The 17793-nt window shown below is 38.7% G+C and overlaps 1 protein-coding gene across 5 annotated transcripts in view; it reads left to right on the forward strand.

The window, feature by feature from the left end:
• Positions 1-4806: 4806 nt before the first annotated feature.
• Positions 4807-17793, forward strand: part of sh3pxd2b (SH3 and PX domains 2B) — a 52129-nt gene continuing 39142 nt past the window's right edge. For 2 of the 5 annotated variants that reach the window (XM_088604062.1, XM_088604063.1), the window contains exons 1-2: positions 4828-5222; positions 15579-15659. In XM_088604062.1, coding sequence (XP_088460188.1) covers positions 5151-5222; positions 15579-15659 — 153 coding nt within the window. In that variant the 5' untranslated portion in view covers positions 4828-5150. Of the gene's footprint in view, positions 5223-15578; positions 15660-17793 lie in introns of all 5 variants that reach the window. The other 3 variants (XM_088604066.1, XM_088604065.1, XM_088604064.1) reach the window with 3 other exon arrangements.

Genomic DNA, 17793 nt, shown 5'->3' on the forward strand with positions numbered 1-17793 from the left:
TACTTTTTCCCGAGCTAAAAAATATGCCTCACGGAGGCAAACAAAATATATTGCAAAGAACAATAACAACAGAAAGTAGGTCAGTGTGTCATTTAGCAGTAGGCTAAATCGGCACTGAGCCAGCGCAGCAGCTTGAAGGAAAGGCTGCTCAAACGCTTCACGTGATAACAGCCATGCACGTTTTCTCCGCTTGCCAGTCAAGGACTCTCGGCGGCCTTTGCTGCAGTGCTTTAGTTTTCATTCTTTCCAGCTGCTTTCACGTGACACCAGCGGCATATTACTGCACTGACACGGGAAGCTGTTCTTAATAAACTATAATGTGAGCTGGGATTTAAGTCTGCACAAATGCAGTCTCTGGAATATGACAACAATTTTTAAATACCGTATCATTTTAAATGTGGTCACTGTACTGACAGAACCAAGCCAAATACGGTTTTTCATCCACTCTATCAAGGTCGGGCACCTACTGTGATTGCTGCAACAGGAGGTGATGCATCAACTGTTAATACATACCCAACTTGCACACAGTACATGGATTCACTACACATTTCAAGATTTGTTTAAAAATCTGTAAATATTCTTTTTGGCCATTACATCCAATTAAAATGTCTTTGCATAGCAATGTAGGTGGCCCTCCCATCTACGTGGAACAGGCTGAAGAGTGACTCATCCATGAAGAGGACCTGATGCTGCTGCTGACAAGTCCATCGCAGCCTCTGTCTGGCCCGAGAGTCGGGTGTGATGTCTAGGAGGTGTGAGCAGAGGGCCTCTGACAGGTCGCCCTGCTCTAAGGCCAGCAGCATGGAGTCTCACTGTCCTGTCACTGATGCGGGCATTGTGTCTGCCTGCAGTTTCAGCAGCAGTACAGGTGGCAGATCTGAAACGATCTCTCAGATCAGTCTGATGTGTCGGTCCTGCTCTGGTGTGGTCACTTGAGGGCAACCAGGTCTTGGAAGGTCATCTGTCCTGCTGGTCTGCTGAAACCTTCTCTGCACTATGGAGCAGCTTACTCCATAGTGTCTGGCAATGCTGGCACATGATGTGATGTTTCTTTTTTTCATCAATATAGAATATTGTGGTACTTGATAAAAATTAATCATGATGTTAAAACCACAAAGAATCATCCATCACAACAAATGAAAAAGTCAGTATTTGTACAGAGACCACAAGGTAAAATCAGCCAAGCATAATCATACTTTATTGTCCCAAGTGGGCTGAGAAAAGACCGGAGGATGAAGGCAGGAGGACACTGGATGCAGGGGAGGGGAGGCATCCTTGCAACCAGGAGCAGTGGAGGGAAGCAGATCATCCAGGTGAAGCACAGCCGAGGGCAGCAAGTCAGGCAATGGGAGATCCAGAGGGAGTGACAGGATGCCTGTGCACAGTGGTCCCAGCACGAGAACTGGAAGCACTGACAATCTAGCAACAGGACATGCTGGAGTGAAACCTGTTATATCCCAGGGAGGCAAACTGTTCTTGCCCTCAGATTTGGCTGGGCATGGGCTGCAGTGGCTCCTCTTTCACCATTTATGCAGGCTTGGCTTCTAAGGACTGTAGCCTCTCCTCCTCCCCTTATCCAATGTGGGCAAACCATCAGACAGACGTGAGGACCAAAACCCTTTCATATCTGGTGATCTTCCAGCATGTTTAGGCTAACAAACCAGAGACAGGCTAATGGTGAAGGGCATTCATTCTTTTTTATAGAATTGAATTGTGGATCTTCTGGGGTAGAAAAAACAAATTCTTGAACACACATTAGTGGAATCTGGTGGAATCTGTGGCTGGGAAGACGTATCAGGCTTCCAGGGTGCCTTGGAGAACAGGAAAGATTTGTTTCATTTATAACCCCCTGCCTCTCATGCAGAAACTGTTAAAATTCCAGGAGAATTAATTCTAAGACATTCACTGGGTTACAGTTCATATGCTAGTTTTTTCACAGGTTTTTCATATCTGGTGTTTGTTACTGAATGCCAGGAAGTTATGAGATACCAGAATATGGATACAGTATATATCCTAAATGGAAATTAAACAATGAATACCTACCTTCTGGAGACTGAAACACTTCTTGTAATGGTAGTTAAACCAGGTGGGTTTGTTCTGCAGGGTGCAAAAACTTTGCAATAAGAAAATACTACCACTACATACTGACTGAATACATTGATTATAAATCATAGTAATTAGAAAACATCCAACTAATTCCTCCATTATTATAGTGCATCTGTAGGCTTTTTACTGTATAATGCCCAGGTTCAGTTGGAAAACACAGGCTGCCACATAGAGTTGATTTTCTTTCCAACAGTGCCACTGAATTGTTTGCATTAACAGAGAAGGGGTATAGGCTCTTATTCTGAAAAGAAATGCTTTGTGTATAAAATGTTGCCAAATTTAAAATGCCACAACCAGCCAATGATTGTGATTTACTTCTCTAAATGCCATGTAACATGTAAACACAGTGGTCATCAAGAAATGTTACCTGGATGGGAGACCTCCTGGGAGAACTAAGGTTGCTGCTGGAAGAGGTGTTAGTGGGGCCAGTAGGGGGCACTCACCCTGCGGTCTGTGTGGGTCCTAATCCCCCAGTATAGTTATGGGGCACTATACTGTAAAAAGGCGCCGTCCTTTGGATGAGATGTAAGACCGAGGTCCTAACTCTTTGTGGTCGTTAAAAAACCCAGGGCGTTTCTTGAAAGGAGTAGGGGTGTTACCCCGGCGTCCTGGCCAAATTTCCTACTGGCCCATACCAAACATAGCCTCCTAATAATCCCAATCTATGAATTGGCTTCATCATTCTGTTCTCCTATGCCCTGATAGTTCGTGTGTGGTTTAAGAACTGGTGCACTATGGCTGCCGTCACATCATCCAGGTGGGGCTGCACACTGGTGGTGGTGGAGTCCCCAGTCCCCATGTAAAGCGCTTTGAGCGGTGTGTCCAGAAATGCGCTATATAAGTGAAAGGAATTATTATTATTACAATTATTATGTTACTGCCTTTTGTAACAATTGACATCCATCCACCCATTTTCTTACTACTGGGGAAAAAAAGGAGCCTATCTTGGCAATGGGCACAAGGCAAGATACACCTTGGACAGCACACCAGTCCATCGTAGGGCACATACAGTACAGACACGAACATGCACACACTCACATCAGGGCCAAATTTCCCAGACACCAATTTACCTACAGTACCAGTATGGTTTTGGACTGTGAAGGAAACCGGAGCACCTGGAGAAAACTCACACAAACACAAAGATAACATCCACTCAGCAAGCATCCCAGGTATGGATTTGAACCCTGGGCGTAACAACTAACAATTGTACAGAAATAAAAAAATAAAGATGTTTGTCAAAAAGAGTAACAAGTCATTTGTATTTGTATCTATAGGCACACATCTATATGGGGAACAACCCATATAGATAGAGACACACCCAAAGAAGGCTCCACAGCCAAAACGGTGTGTTTCCTTTCTTCTCTTTTCAGCATGGAATAAACCTTTACCTGTTTCTTTGCAGCCTACGCATGCTGACGCAGCTCCCCACTGGAACTACACATCTATATGTACACATTAATGGGGCCTGGAGCTTAACATTTTTTTCTTAAATCTCTTGGAGTTTGTCCATTGACAAAAGAACACTCTTAATTTGTGCAAAATACAATTATATTGTAGTTTTAGTAATAAATAATAACTACTTGCATCTACTGTATGCAGCACTCTTTATCCAAAATGATCCCAAAGCACTTCACATGGAGGAGGGGCCCTTAGGGATACCCTGGGTGACCTTATGCCCCAGCAATCCCTCTACACGAAAATCAGGTAAAGTAGTGAGATATTGCTTCACAGACTGAATTAAGGGGAAACTTCAGGAAGGCCAGAGTGAAATTTAGCCGGACACCGGGCTTGGGCTTAACATTGCTTTGAAAAATGTCATAAGATCTTTAATGACCAAATAATAGGGATCTCAATTTAAAGTCTCCATACTGGGGCATTGGCGTTAGACATTTTTTCACCAGAGGAATGAGGGCACTTATTACCAACACCGCTTGCTTCAGCAACCTGAGGTCTCACATTCTAGTGTTGACCAGGCGAAGCCATAGTTAACTTTTGATTTCTGGCAAGGTCAGGGTGCAAGGTCGAATTAACCTTAAAATGTGTAACCTTGTGTAAGGTGTAACCTTAGAATTACTGTATATAATAATCCTTTTTACAGGTTATACGGTTCCATTATTAGGCTGGATAATACTGTATATTACGGTGGCATTTTTCAGCCAGCAGGAGGAGCCGATAAAGGCTCCAGAGACCCAAAAGCAAGAGTCGACTTCTTGTTAATCATTCTTTATTGAATAAACATTGTGTAAGAGAAGACAAATAAAAATGTTAATTTCTAGTTTAGTTATCCCAAATACAAAAATACAAGAACATATACGTTAGTTTTATGAAAAGAAATATAGGGCTAAAAGAAAAGAGTAATCGTTAGACTCGGTTCATAACCTGAAATGTAGCAGATGTTTTTGTCTTCTGCTGTTCTCTACTTCACAATAGTAATGCTATACTTAGATGCTGAATAGCATTACTATACTACTAATGCTGTATAAAAGTTTGAATTTCTAAATGACAATTTTCAGAAAAAAATAGTATTTCGGGCGTATGATGACGAAAATTAAAAAAAAAACCCCAAGCAAAACAGAGGTTCAACTGACGAATTACAAGCGTTGGCATAGTCACGTAAGCGGTATTTCCAAATAAAACATAGAAAAGAATAATCAGTCACGGTGCTTTGTACTTTTGAAAGAGAACGGCTGATGCAAAACGTCCCCTTTAAGGACTGCAGGGTTTGTCAGTAGAAGCCATGCTGTAATATAATTGCAGTCGGTGAGCTGGGATAGGCTGGGAGTTTGGGCTGAAGGCAGGCCGATGTGAAGGCAGCGAGACCTTGCAAGAAAGAGTGAAAAACGAAGGAACCGAGTATATGTGTACTGTGTTACATGACTGCATTAAACATAAAGCTTAGATTAAGACGTTCCTGGGGCTCCTGACGAGGATCAGACTCACGCACATGATAAAGTTTGGATGTTGATATTCGGGAAATCGGGTGTGATCTTTGCAAAATCGGGACTGCTGTTGTCTTGAGTGAACTTCTGACGGATTACACCATCATGCCCAGACGGACCATAGAAGAAGTAACTGTGCAGGATGTGCAGAAGAGGAGAAACCCCAATAAGCATTATGTACGTAAGAGAAACTGTCTTGTTTAACGCATTAGGTAACCTTTTCTTCTCTTCGTGTTTTATTTTTGTATTTATTGTACATTGGAATCAGCGGTACAAAATTGCATTACACCCTTTAAATCCGCAAACATATACGAAGGATTGTAGCTGGTTAGCTGTATGGGCAGCGATTCAAGTTATGTGAACTCTTTCCATACAAATGTGAATAGGAATATGATGAGATTAAGACAAGCAAAATCGAGCTATTTAGTCTGTGTAATTTAAGTAACCCTTTTTCGTTTGCGTCTGACAACGAGGTGTTGAACCTCGAAAAATGTGATCACGCGATATAGTTGTTCAAACAGTAAAGGATTAAGTCGCTATTCGTGATAAAATGCTTAGTGCTTAAAATGTAAAAAGAAGTACTTTACTTACTACCTGTTTATCCGAGATATTTATCTGATCCATCACAACACTGGGAAGCCTCGCCTGTGTTAACTGGAGCATGCAAAAATCATGAAGTTTTATAAGGAAAAAAGTTTCTCAACCCACATGTACCGATTTGTAGACTTCCTTTTGTGCGGATGTAAACTCAACAAATTAGAATTAAGTATGCATTAAAGTAATATTTTCTTGAAGGGAATTTGGGTATAGTATTTTAATGGGGGAAATGTTAAAATAGTACTACCAGTTCGCCTAAAATACTCTAGGTTGTATATACTTCAGATAGCTGTCTGCTTTCTTGTTGGTTCGCCTAGTATGTTATTCCAGTCTGACTTGTACCAACGTTGGAGAATCTGCACTTTTGATAACTGTGCTTTGGGGTTCAGAAAAGAAAAACGTTGTTAAAAAGAAGGATTAAAGAAGTCGTGAACAAAAACTTGATATAATGCCAGTTCTGGATTTAAAACTATGTCGAGACTGTTGCTCTGCGGTTTTGGTTTATTGGTGTCTTTTGAACAATCGATAACCCGAAAATTGAAGAGTGAGACTGTATTCGGTTAAGTTATCGGATGTTTTAATCAGCTCGCAACCATGAGGAAAAGGCTCAAAAAGTCTTGATAATTTTAAGTGCGATTGTGTTCTTAGCTAACGAGCTGTATTGACAAAAGCTGTCGTTAGTACTTGATATGGAGACCTTTACATCGTTTTGCGAAAACGGAATTCGACTTTTAAAATAAAAGTGCATATTACAATATAAATTTCATTCTTGTTGTAAAAGTCTTTGGTATTATAACACAATACCCGAATCCCTCCCAAAGAGTCAAATCATATGTTAATGCTGAAGAAGACCTCCTCCGCCCCACTCCCTCACAAACCTCCCAGAATAATGAAAACCATTACTCCATTGAATAAACCCATGCTGTAATTGGTTAACTGTTTCTTTTGTCTCTTGGGAGGTATGTGATGTCTTTTTTTCCTTTCGAACATAGTGTGCGATGGAAAGTCAAGTAACGTGTCGCTGAAAGAGCAGGGTTATACCAGGACACACCCAGTTTACATTCATCCACACTGGAAATGCAGATATTATCACCTTCCTTGTTATTGCCTCTTGGCTATTAAGAAGCATCATGCCAGCTGCCTGTGGTGGAGGGCTGGGATTCTTAAATGTCAACTCATGGGCTTCTATACATGAGAAAGGATGCTGACATTTGTATGAAGAGAATGCTGTAGAAGGCTGTTTAGTCCCATCAGACGGCCTGTTAGAAAAATGACCATTGTCTTTCTCTTTAAACAGCTCTTATCTAAAGCGAGCTGTTTCTGGTTCAGTGTTTCCTCACCAGCGGGAACGTTTTTTTTTCTTGACAGTTTGTTTTCACAGTAACCCTTCTTATAGGTCCAGTGTCAGACAGGTCATTCTGCTCTTTTCTGTTGTACCTCTTTTTTTCTGCTCTCTTCAATCATATTCTTTTGTTTTTTTCCCTCCCCTCTGGACTGTTAGTAGCATGTAACACTCTTAGGACTGAATAAACATCCAGTAATCGTAGCTGGTGATGTGGAGGTGGTTTTGCAAAACTAAACCTCATTTCCATAAATTGAAACCATTCAGCTTCTCACACACAATTATTTTCCTGTCACAAGAAAGTTATCCCATCAAATTAGAATTTCCTTGCCTGTTTAAATGTTGCTAATTCATATTAATCAAATTGCAAAATAGGCAGGAAGGTGTCTGAATATACATTTTGTTAAGAGCTACTTGGCTAAATCTGTCAGCAGAGTACTTCAAATATAATTTTATTAAAGTAAAGTTTACCTTATGACAAATACCAGAACTTTATGTAGTGACTTTAAAATGTGCTATATTGCAAAGAACCCAGTGGTTTCCAAACAGAGGACAGGGAGGTTTTGTCATATATCTTAACTATCAGGATTTAAGTGCTTTAAATAGGTTAGCTGGAGCTCCTAACTCACAATAGGATTTTATGCTACGATTCTAAAACAACTTAAATCAAGATCAGGTTTAATTTTATAATGGAGCAATTTGGTGCAAGAGCCTTGTTTAGTTTTATGTTGCTTTTATGCTTAGCTCTTTTAGAGGTTTTACAGTGTTCATTAAAATACATTATAATATTCTTGGTCCAAGTTTTATCATTACTCTCTGGATGGAAAAGGTTGTCCCATGTGGCATTTTTCAAGTGGCACACAGACAAGCAGTCCATTTTATTTCTGCAGCACTTTATTGTTGCAAAACAGTAAATAGTGTGCCTTAATTATGGCTATTATGAGTGTGTTTTCAGAGAGAGCTGTTATTTAAGCATTTCTCATGGAGCCCAGGCTTTGGCTGCCTTAGGGCAATCACTGTCTTGTAATGTGAGCTCTTCAGCGGGAGAGAGATTTGAATTCTGTACTGTTAAGAAAGTGAGATAGAGGCTACAAGATTTGGATGTACTGTAGATCTGAGTTTATATATAATAATGCAATTGTACAAGTGCCTTTTCAACAAAAAAAGGCACATTAGGCTGACTTTGTGAAACCAAGGGTAAAGACGGGCCTTTAAGAGCATTTTTAAAATGTCAGCATTTGCGGAGTCTTTAATACATTTTGCCAATGAGTTCCACAGACATGGTGCTGCACACAAGAGGGCTCTATTGCCCACTCTGTGGAGCCTGCTCTTTACAATGTAAGAAGGCCTGAATCAACAGATCTTAGATTAAGGTCTGGAATATACTCATGGAAACGCCTTAAAACAATCTGTAGTTAGACCATTCAGTGTGTTATACTTGAGTCCTCTCTAAATTTTATTGGGAGTCAGCATAATTTTCAGACTTCGGGAGTTATGTGCCAATGCAGAGTACTTTTAGTTAGCACATGTGTCACAGAAATGTGACCCATGTGCTAACTAAATATGTATTCTACATATTCACTATTGTAGAAGATAGCCCTGTAAGTAAAGCTCTACAGGAGACTAATCATGATTAAATAAAAACATGGATTACTTCAACATCAGACAGACAGAGTAAGAGTCTGAACCAAGCAGTGCTCTTCAGATAGATGTAAGATCACCCTGTTATGGTCCCAACATGTGCTACAATTGATAGTTAACAACAAAGTTTGCAACATCCGTCAAATGTATAATTTCAGTTTTGTCAACAAAAACACTGAAGTCACCAGCTTTATGAAGCTGATGTTGGGAGTCTATGAGCATAAGCTTTATCTTGTCACAGTTTATTTGAAAAAAGTTCTGATACTGTATATACATAGTTTAATGTGACACAGACACTAGTCAAGTGCACAATCTTCAACAGTAATATGTGATTTTATCTGCAGATAAATCTGAGTGTTCTCAGTATAGCAGTGAAGTCTGTGATCGTGAGTGAGCTGACTAGAAGGCAATGTGTAAATACTAAAAAGTAAAGCTCTCAGCACAAAACCCTGTGGGACATCATCAGATTTTAAAAAAGGCCCATTTTAGCCAAATAGAAGCCAAACCAACAAAGGGCAGAACCAGTTATCTTTAGAAAAATTTCTGTTGGAGTCCAGTAGGATGCTGTGACTGACATTATCAAAAGCTGCATTTAAATAGAGAAAGAGAAGAACATTAAATGTCCCAGAGCCAAAAGCCATCACAAAATCCTTAAATACCTTAAGAAAGTCCCAGTGTTGTATCTTTGTCTAAATCCTAGACGAAATTTTCAAAGAGCTCATCAGATGTAATATGAGATTGTAATAAAGTACTGTAGCTAGCATCCATTCTAAGATTTTTGGTTATTAATTTACTGGTCAACCTTGAATGCCAGTGGTGGCTATTCTGACTGGGACAGAAGGAATGACATTCTGACATGAAGTGCTTCCCTTTTCTGCCTTTTTAAAGTTTTTGTTCTGGTTTAATTTCCCAAAAAGGAATACAAATGTTTTAAAGCACAGTATTCTGTGTTTCTCTGCATGAGAACTGATAACAGAAAAAAATGTTATGTAGAGTATGTTCTGGATAAACTTCTTTATCTAAACTTCTTTGTTTAAAAAACAGAAATTGGATTAAGTCATGGATCTCCTTCTTCTTGCAAACAAAATATAGAAAAGGATATACAGTACATGTATGCTTCTAAATTGCTAAATGTAAACTCTCAGAATTCTTCAGTGAATAATGTTATAACTTAGACAATTATACATAGTTTGGAAGAGAGCAATCTGTGTACATTCGTCTGCTGTTGTCACAGTTTTAATATGCGTTTCTGCAATTTCTTAATTGGTCCCTTGACTTCACTTAAGTGAATCTGTGACTTTGCCAGTAGTGGGGCTTACGCCCAACGTTTTTGTCTGCTTACTGAGCATATCAACGACCCAGGAAGAAACTGCACTGCACACAGCTTTTTGCAGCTGTCAGCCAGTTTCGTTTAGCTCTGGGAATGTTACCATTCATCAGCCGTTGACGTCAGGGAGGAGCTCTTGTAGTGTAGTTTTCTTCTAGCACTATTTTCCTTCCCGTTGAGTATTTCATGCTAGGGATAGCCTCTAATTTAGGACAGTACAGTATAGAGGACTCAGGGATGAGCTGTAATAGTCTCCCTTTGCAGCCCTGCCCTCTTGTTTCAGACTAGGGAGTACACAACTGGGCCCCCTGCCAACAGAAGCACTCAGCCAGACACAATCATTGTGTAGTTTCCGACTGCCCCCCCCAGCTCCCTTTTCTCCTTTAAGAAAGTGTTTGTTGTGCTTGAACATCAGCCAGCTGACCATTATTTTCAAACAAGAGCCCTGAGCACTTTTTATACTGTATGAATGCAGTGTCCCTTGCTGATGGTGCCAAGAAGTAAAAATTCAAACGTGTAAATGTGGCCACTTTTTCTGTTTTGCCATTTGCAACTGTGAACAAGTACTGTTCCCATTGTCATGGTTATAGGAGTACTGTATGTTTCAAACCACTCAAAGCAATGAGTTAGACTGGATTTTTTAATTGTACAATACCTTTTCGTTTTTTGTAGGTTTCAAAATAAATCTCTAAATTGACAGCATAACAATGAAGATCAGTATGGATTTTGTTTAATTGTAATTCTAAAAAAAACCTCCACAGAATTAATGTCTTATAATATAAGTTATATATTTTCCTTGATCTGGATACTGAAATGTGGATATAAAAAGGATACATGCTAATTATGTCTACTTTACTCTAGTCTGTGATTGTAGACTTGGGAATCCCAAACTGATATCCCCATGCCTCTCCGGATTGCATCCCTTCTCAGTGTTTGTGTTGAAAGTCCCATGAAATCTATTGATTCAGAAAAAAAACACATTGCAGTTGACAGCCTGAGTTCTTCACAGAACAACTAACAGCCGTTTCTTTGCAGCAGAGGGGTCACATTTTCTATGGGCTGAATTTAGGAAATGTTAAAGGGCAGGTTGAGTATAGTCCTTAATAAAAGTGTTCTATAGCAAATGATTATTGCAGCAGCATTTTGACCCTGAAGCATGATGTACACAGATCTAAAACAGCTAAACAAGGCTTGGCTGGGTTAATACTGCGATGGGAGACTTCCTGAGAAAACTATGTTGCACCCTTTCTCTGGACCAGAATTTCCAAAACGAATGCTCCCGTATGGTGACCAGGGATACTGTGATAAGGTTCCATCCTTCACATGAGACTTTATACTGAGGTCCTGACTTCCGTGTTATTAAATATTCCATGGCAATGTATGTGGTAGGAGTATTTACTCTTGGTTGCTTTTAATTCAAGCCTGTACTGTCCATACTTTCCAAGATATCCAGAAGAAGTGAGTCTTGTACTCTTCGTGAATCAGTTTGAGATATTTTTGGATTAAAAGAACAATGCCATGCATATAAGTTTTGTTATCTCAGTTACACCATTTTTTTATGTTAGCCTTTTTGATTTTGTTTGGACCATAAATGATAAGTGCTGTAATGGGAATAAAACCACATCAATTTGCGTCTGTGTGACAAAGATTACACATTGGCTTAAGATATTGAATGTATCATTGTGTCATTTATAGCTCTTAAAGTGATGGGGATGTCCTTTATGATGGGTTTCTCGTAAATGTTCATCATGTTTGGTAATGCCATAGAAACCCACAAGGAAATGACAGCGCTGAGATTTTCTCAGGCCACGGATGGTCAAAATTCCCCTGTTGAAAGGAAAAAGAGATAAACCTCAGAGAAAGGAACTGAGCTGTACCACATGTACTTCCAGCCATTACCAAAGGATGTGTGGTGAATGGACTGTGCTCAAGCCCTGCAGTGCACAGTCACATTTCCTTTCTTTTTTAACAGAAAAATTTCCTTCTGTGGGGCAAATGACATTGACAAAGCAAAAATAGATGCATCCTGAAAACTGAACTGATAGGAAATAGGATTAAGCAATACATTAGTACTTTAGTAGTATTAAAGTGTCTTGAAGAACTTTTTTACTGTTCAGGTAATCCAAAAAAATGTAATTACAGAAATGTAATTTTGTGATACATGAAAAAACCCAATCAATTTGAAAATTGCTATGGGTCGCTGTAGTATCTGTAAGACAAAATCATTTTTTCTGGTCCATTCACATGTGATTGTATGTTCTATTGTGTGTTCTCTTTAGAAGAGATATTTGCTTTGTGATCATGTTTGTGTTTACATTTTTTTTTAGGCAGGTCCATTATGTATCAGAGTGAAATGAAAGCTGCTAAAGCTGTTTTGAGAAACCACAAAAGCAGGTTGCATTCAATTACACAGAACTAAAGGGAGTCAGAAAGTGTTTTTCATCCAGTCATGGAGAAATAGGCCTTGATGTGTTACAGTTGCAAAGATAATGCAATGTTCCTGATTGGTTTATAATTGCCGTCTTTGCCTAAAAGGTTGGGATATTTTAAGAATGCTTTTTTATAGGAAAAAGAATGCAAACCCAGGAAATTTCACTGGGAAATTGCAGCCACAAAAAGCACTCAACTCTTTAGAATAACACCGTCTGCCTCAATTCTTTTCATACTTGCCCTCACCCTATAAGGACTATTTTGTAGTCTTTGTGATGTCTTTGACATTGGCTTGACAAAGTTTCAGGATATGAGGGAGGTTTAACTTGCTGTGGGCTTTCCTGTTGTATATATCTCAGATGCTGTTCATTCCTTTATGTGGTACCATAGTGCACTACTTTACTTATTCTGCAGTGGATGATTAGATAGTTTCAACTATTGCCACAAGCAGTCTGTTTTCTTCTCTTTTTGACTTTTTAAAATCACTCTTCGCCCACTTTCCTTTATACAGATAGTGGCCATAAAATGGAAACACCTGGGTAAATGAGACACCCAAGTATGTTGAAAACAAGGGCTTCTACACAGGTGTGACTCATGCGTTCATAAAGCAAAAAACATCCCAGGATGCTTAGAATGATGTATCAAAACAAAAAGGCTGAACAACCCAGGTTGCTTATAATTCTGGTTAGTATGGCTACAAGAAACACCTCAGTGACTTTGAAAGAGTGGAGATTGTTTGGGTACATTTTATATGAGCGTCAATGACAAAAACAGCTCAACTTCTTGATGTTTCACAAGCAGCGGTGTCTTAAGGTGAGGTCATGATAGAACTCGAAGGAAAGCCATCGACTGCAAACAGCAAAAGAAGGACAGAAGCACATACTCTAGGATCATGATATTCCTGCATTGATTCACAGTGCAAGCAGACAAGCAAATGCAGATCAAGTGACTGCACATTTCACCTGGCAGTGGAAATGGGTCAACCTGATGGTACAAAGAGGACTACCAGAAGTGGTGATGGTCAGCCTTCACCATGTTCTTGACAAATTGACAAGTGCACGTGTGGTGTTAACCTAAAGCACCCTACAGCCCTGAGTGCTTGGTTTCAACATTGAAGGGCCCTGATGATTATAATGTTGTACGGGAATATTTTCCTGGTATGGTTTGGGTGTTCTCATTTTATTAGAAGGCATGGCCAGTGCTAGTTGCTACTTAATAGCAATGAGTGATCATCTTCATTTCAAGTTGAGGCATTTCTTTCCTCTTGGGAGGGGTGTCTTCCAGGATGACAGTGCCCTCATCCACAGAGAAAATGTGGTCGTCCAGTGGTTTAATGACTATGATGCGCATGTCACAACCTCCTCAGTCAGCTGATCTGAATCCCATTAAGCATTTATTGGATATTTTAGAACAATGCCTGAGTCTGAAGGTATGGTGAGAAAGTGTATTCCACCTCTATCAGTCAAATGTCAAGTTGATTGACTTTCTTGTGTCTGAATGGCATCTCATCCCTTCTGCAATAATTACAGATGCTGGTTAATCCTATTCCACAGAATGTAGCCAAGTGACTTTACATTGATGTCTCTCCATGTTTTGTCCACCATATGAATGTGGGACAGAGAATATAAAATGACTATACTGTTGAATGGTGAATATTGCTCCCTACCCTTATAGATGCACTCAGGGTGAGCCCATTACCTACCTAGATGTGTTTTAAGAGGTTTTGTCGTACACGGCCAATGTGCTTTCAGATGGATTGGTGTGATTACGGTATACTGCAGATCTGCTCTTTCTCAGTGACCTTTTTCAAGCTACTATCAATATTCAGACACACTCTGTTTAAAGCTGGTCTAACTGTAACCAAAATATCTATTTTATAAGATTCGATGGAGCCTGAGATACCTTTGGATTGTATTTTGAGATTTGTTTGTTGGATTTATTCTTTTGGAATCATTGTGTTTTTTAGTCTATGAGCTCTTTTGTTCTGTATGTGTTTTGCTTGTTGGGTTTTTGTCAATGAACTGAAACAGTGTTTTGTAAGGAGGAATGGTCTAAAATTCCTCCTAACCATTGTGCAAGTCTCATTAGCAGCTAAAGGAAACATTTGGTGGAGGTTATTGCTGCTAAAGGAGGTTCTACCAGTTAAGCATATTGTGTTTGTCTATTATTGTGACTTCGTTCAAGATCAGACCACATTTCTTTGAGTAATTAATGCAGAAATCCTGTATAATCCATTGTTGTTACTCATTCTACTATGAAGTTCTATGTATTTTAGTTTATTCTTTTCTCTCTTCTGTTGTAATAATAATACAAGTATTTTTTTTTAATCTGAAAATGTTTATTTGAAAATTTTCAGTTTAAAGTCTCTATAGCGTTAAGAGACTCTTTGACACTATTTGCTGTAAATGAAGATATGCAAAACCCAAACACAGTGACATATCAGTGCTTCGCTACAGCTGTGTTCAGGATACAAAATACTAGCTACAAGATTGCTATAAGAATCACAGTTTGTTAAGGGAATCGGGTCTGCATACTGTGCTTAGCATTAGCTGAGTCTAAGATTATGGTGGCAGATCTACATTGCATGTTAGGGTTGGGGGTCAAAGACCAGTGTTAACGTCAGGGTTTAGAATTAGAAAGTGATTTTTGTGACTCATTTTCTTTAATGTTATTCGTATTTATAGTGATAAGCCGTTAACACAACGGGATATTTAATGGAGTAATTTGAGAGAAGTACCTTGCTCAAGGATAGAACAGCAGCATCCTGCCTGGGATTTAAACCCACAGCCATCTGTTCAGGAGCACAGACCCCATCCATTTCTCCTTTCAGTCATCTTAGATTTGACTTGGGTTAAGGGTACAACTGGAGCTATTTATAGTTAGAGCTAGGGTTGGTTTTGGGGCAGGAATTAGGGATATGTCTGAATCTAGAATTATGGTTAGGTATAGATCAGTTAAGTTTGTCTGTTAGGGTTGGAATCAAAGCATTTTGACATGTTTTCTATACCCACTGCAAACAAATAATATGGACATGTTTAATGAAGACCTTTACCAGTCTTGTTTTATACAGTACATCTGTATTTGTGTTGCCTTTAACATAATCTGTTGCATAAGAGTGCAGTGTTGTGAACTTTTATTTGGATTGAAAAATAATGTTAAGTTAATGACATGTAATCTTCTCCCTGTCTTCCCTTAGGTTTACATCATTAAAGTCTCCTGGTCTGATGGCTCCACGGAGATCATATACAGACGCTACAGCAAATTCTTCGATCTGCAGGTATGTTTTTCATTGTTCCATTTTTTTTTTTAAAAGGGGGGTCGCTAAGAGCAGTCTTACACCACAGTGTTAGGCTCATACAGTAGCTACAATTCAACATTTAACTCTCGTTTGGAGTCTTTTCTTGTATCAATCAAAGGAAATCTGCAGTATTTTTATATTATGTAGGGTACGTCATAAAACAAAAGAATGCTATAGTAACAATGGTTTTTATTTTTTTAATTCAGGTATTAAGTTGTCACGCAGTAATAGGAACTTAAATTGTTGCATATTGCTCACCTTTGCCTCACATCAAATTTTGCTGGTTTCAGTAACATAAAATGGAGAAAGCATGTCAGTGTTTTTGTGTTGGGCTTGTTTGTACATGTTCTTTCTAGTCTTCTGATACAGCATTCCTAGATAGTTGATAAAGCATGGAAGTGTAGAGGTTTCAGAAAAGTGCTTTGTTTCCCTTACAAATAAGAGTTTTTACCTCTAATGCATATGTGGGTTTTAAACAATGCTTCCAAAAAGAAATTGTAGTAACGTCATAGTCTGCAACATAGAATTAGTCTTATTTCAACTTCTGTGATAGACAATAGTTAAGTTTTAAGGCACATCTTCAGAGGCTGCATTCACAAGGTTTTCATTCTTGTTCCAGTGTGAAAATATCAGGCTCATGATAGAAAGGTGTGAACGGATTTCAAGATATTTCTGTTTTCATCGACCTACCTGGTGTAGCTTCACGTTGCCACAAGATAATTTATCACCATTAATGCAAAGGTATCCTGAGGCCTGTTTCGTGGTCAGGGGCCCAAGGAAATGAAGCCAGGGGCTGCAGATAGCTACCCTGAAGAGCAGCCTGCCTCTGAAAGGATCATTCACGTTGACTTTACCACACAGAAGCACCTGGATACATTGCAGGCTGGGCAGCTAAGAACGCACTATAGATCTATGGGCCTTTGATTAAATTGAAAATCTGTCCCATCCGCAAATCATTACCTTTTTATCCATAACATGACGATGTGTTTTAAGTTGTCATAACCTTCTTCCTCTGTCATTCATGTGCTTGAATTGTTACATGCTGTTGCAGATGGATATTTTTTTTTCATTCAGACTGGAAGTCCTTTTTTCAGTAAATAAAATAATAAAGACGTACAAAATAAATATTATATCATAACTGCATAAAAGGTACACATTGTGTATGATTTGGCTGCAGATTAGCTGTTGATTGAAAACTAAGAATTAACTGTTTATTTGCTATATATTATTAACATATTTAATAGTAAGCAATTGTAGACTAAATGTTTTTTTTTAATGTGTGGGACTGTGAAAGTCCATGTGTGTTAATACATTCACTATTCAGAAATAAAACAATTAATATTATGCCCACATGTAGTGTAGTTGTAAATAGTTTCTTTTCTGGCTTACATAAATCTGTCTACCCCATCCGTCTTTTTTTTAGCAAGCGTCTATGAATACACTAAAAATCTATATTTTGCTTGTCTCATTAGGAATAGTGTAGCTGCAAACTAAAGTGCTAAAGAAGACTGTCATAATAGTAATCAGACGCCTAAAACACATTCCGTTCTGATGAGATGTGGGTGAAAATTATACTCCCTGTTGTGCTAACAGTCATCCGTCAGTGAAGAAAACCTTTACCTTTAATATGGCAAGGAAAAAAAGAAGACCGTAAGCAGAACTTTTTGCCTTTCTTGGCTGTTATATGAACCATTCAGACAGACCTATAAAATGTTTAGTAGAATTTATGAATTAAAGTAGTTTTGCAAACACCATATAATTCACGAATCTTTGTTTCAAGTATTTAGGTCAAAGCTGTCAGTCTTTGCCAGAAAGACGAACTTCAAATAAGTAAAACTTTTTTTAAAGTTTCAAAGAATGCTTTTAACTTATTCTTTCTGTAGGTTATACTACCTTTTAAAAACATTTTACAAATGATACTTTAAACATATGTATTTTATGTAATGCTATAAACAAGCAACAGATACAGTAGTGACAAAAAATGGAAACACTAAATTAAGGACTTTTACCAATTACTGTATATAGGAAGCCAGGGCTTCCATGTAAGGTTTATATAATGTGTTAATTAAGCAAATAACATCCCAGCATGCTTAGGATCATGTATAAAAATGCT

The sequence above is a fragment of the Lepisosteus platostomus genome, chromosome 13 (genome assembly GCF_059453375.1).
Source record: "Lepisosteus platostomus isolate fLepPlt1 chromosome 13, fLepPlt1.hap1, whole genome shotgun sequence".
Taxonomy (NCBI): domain Eukaryota; kingdom Metazoa; phylum Chordata; class Actinopteri; order Semionotiformes; family Lepisosteidae; genus Lepisosteus; species Lepisosteus platostomus.